The sequence below is a fragment of the Nestor notabilis genome, unplaced genomic scaffold (genome assembly GCF_000696875.1).
Source record: "Nestor notabilis isolate BGI_N333 unplaced genomic scaffold, ASM69687v1 scaffold19114, whole genome shotgun sequence".
Lineage (NCBI taxonomy): Eukaryota > Metazoa > Chordata > Aves > Psittaciformes > Psittacidae > Nestor > Nestor notabilis.
This window is the reverse complement of record NW_009926236.1, coordinates 30,829-31,507: the sequence shown is the minus strand read 5'-3', so window position 1 is coordinate 31,507 and position 679 is coordinate 30,829. Positions and strand designations below refer to the sequence as shown.

The 679-nt window shown below is 57.6% G+C and overlaps 1 protein-coding gene across 1 annotated transcript in view; it reads left to right on the top strand.

Moving 5' to 3' along the window:
- Positions 1-378: 378 nt before the first annotated feature.
- Positions 379-679, top strand: part of TRIM8 (tripartite motif containing 8) — a gene marked incomplete at its 3' end in the record, with an annotated part of 26,669 nt that continues 26,368 nt past the window's right edge. Inside the window, exon 1 of the mRNA XM_010013439.1 lies at positions 379-642. Within this exon, the coding sequence (XP_010011741.1) occupies positions 379-642 (264 nt within the window). The remainder of the gene's footprint in view (positions 643-679) is intronic.

Sequence of the window (679 nt, the reverse complement as noted above, 5' to 3'; positions counted from 1 at the left end):
TTTCAATTCACCTTCGTGGGTAAAAAAGAAACGAATGGCTTTTAGGGGTGGGTTAAGACTTGTGGCTGTAAATGCTACATTATCGCGTTGGGGGTTTTTAACCATTTGTGTCGCTTGTTTTACCGAAGCGGCGGTGGGGACGTCACGTTTTCTCACTGGAGATTCCTAGAGTGCTGCTTGGTGGGTTTATTTTATCCCTGGTTTTAGAGATCGCTGTGGTTTATTATTTACTGTGTGCTGCGGGGCGGGGGGAGCCCGGCTGTTCACCCCCAGGCTTCCCCTTGCAGGGAGGACAGACCCCGGCGTCCGCCCCTAGACCGCACTGAGCGACCGAAGCGGGTTGGGGGGGGAGAACGTTGCCAGAGGCTGCCGGCAGAGATGGCCGAGAATTGGAAGAACTGCTTCGAAGAGGAGCTCATCTGCCCCATCTGCCTGCACGTCTTCGTGGAGCCGGTCCAGCTGCCCTGCAAGCACAACTTCTGCCGGGGCTGCATCGGGGAGGCGTGGGCCAAGGAGTCGGGCTTGGTGCGGTGCCCGGAGTGCAACCAGGCTTACAACCAGAAGCCCAACCTGGAGAAGAACCTGAAGCTCACCAACATCGTGGAGAAGTTCAACTCCCTCAACCTGGAGAAGACCCCCTCGGTATTACACTGCGTCTTTTGCCGCCGGGGCCCGCCGC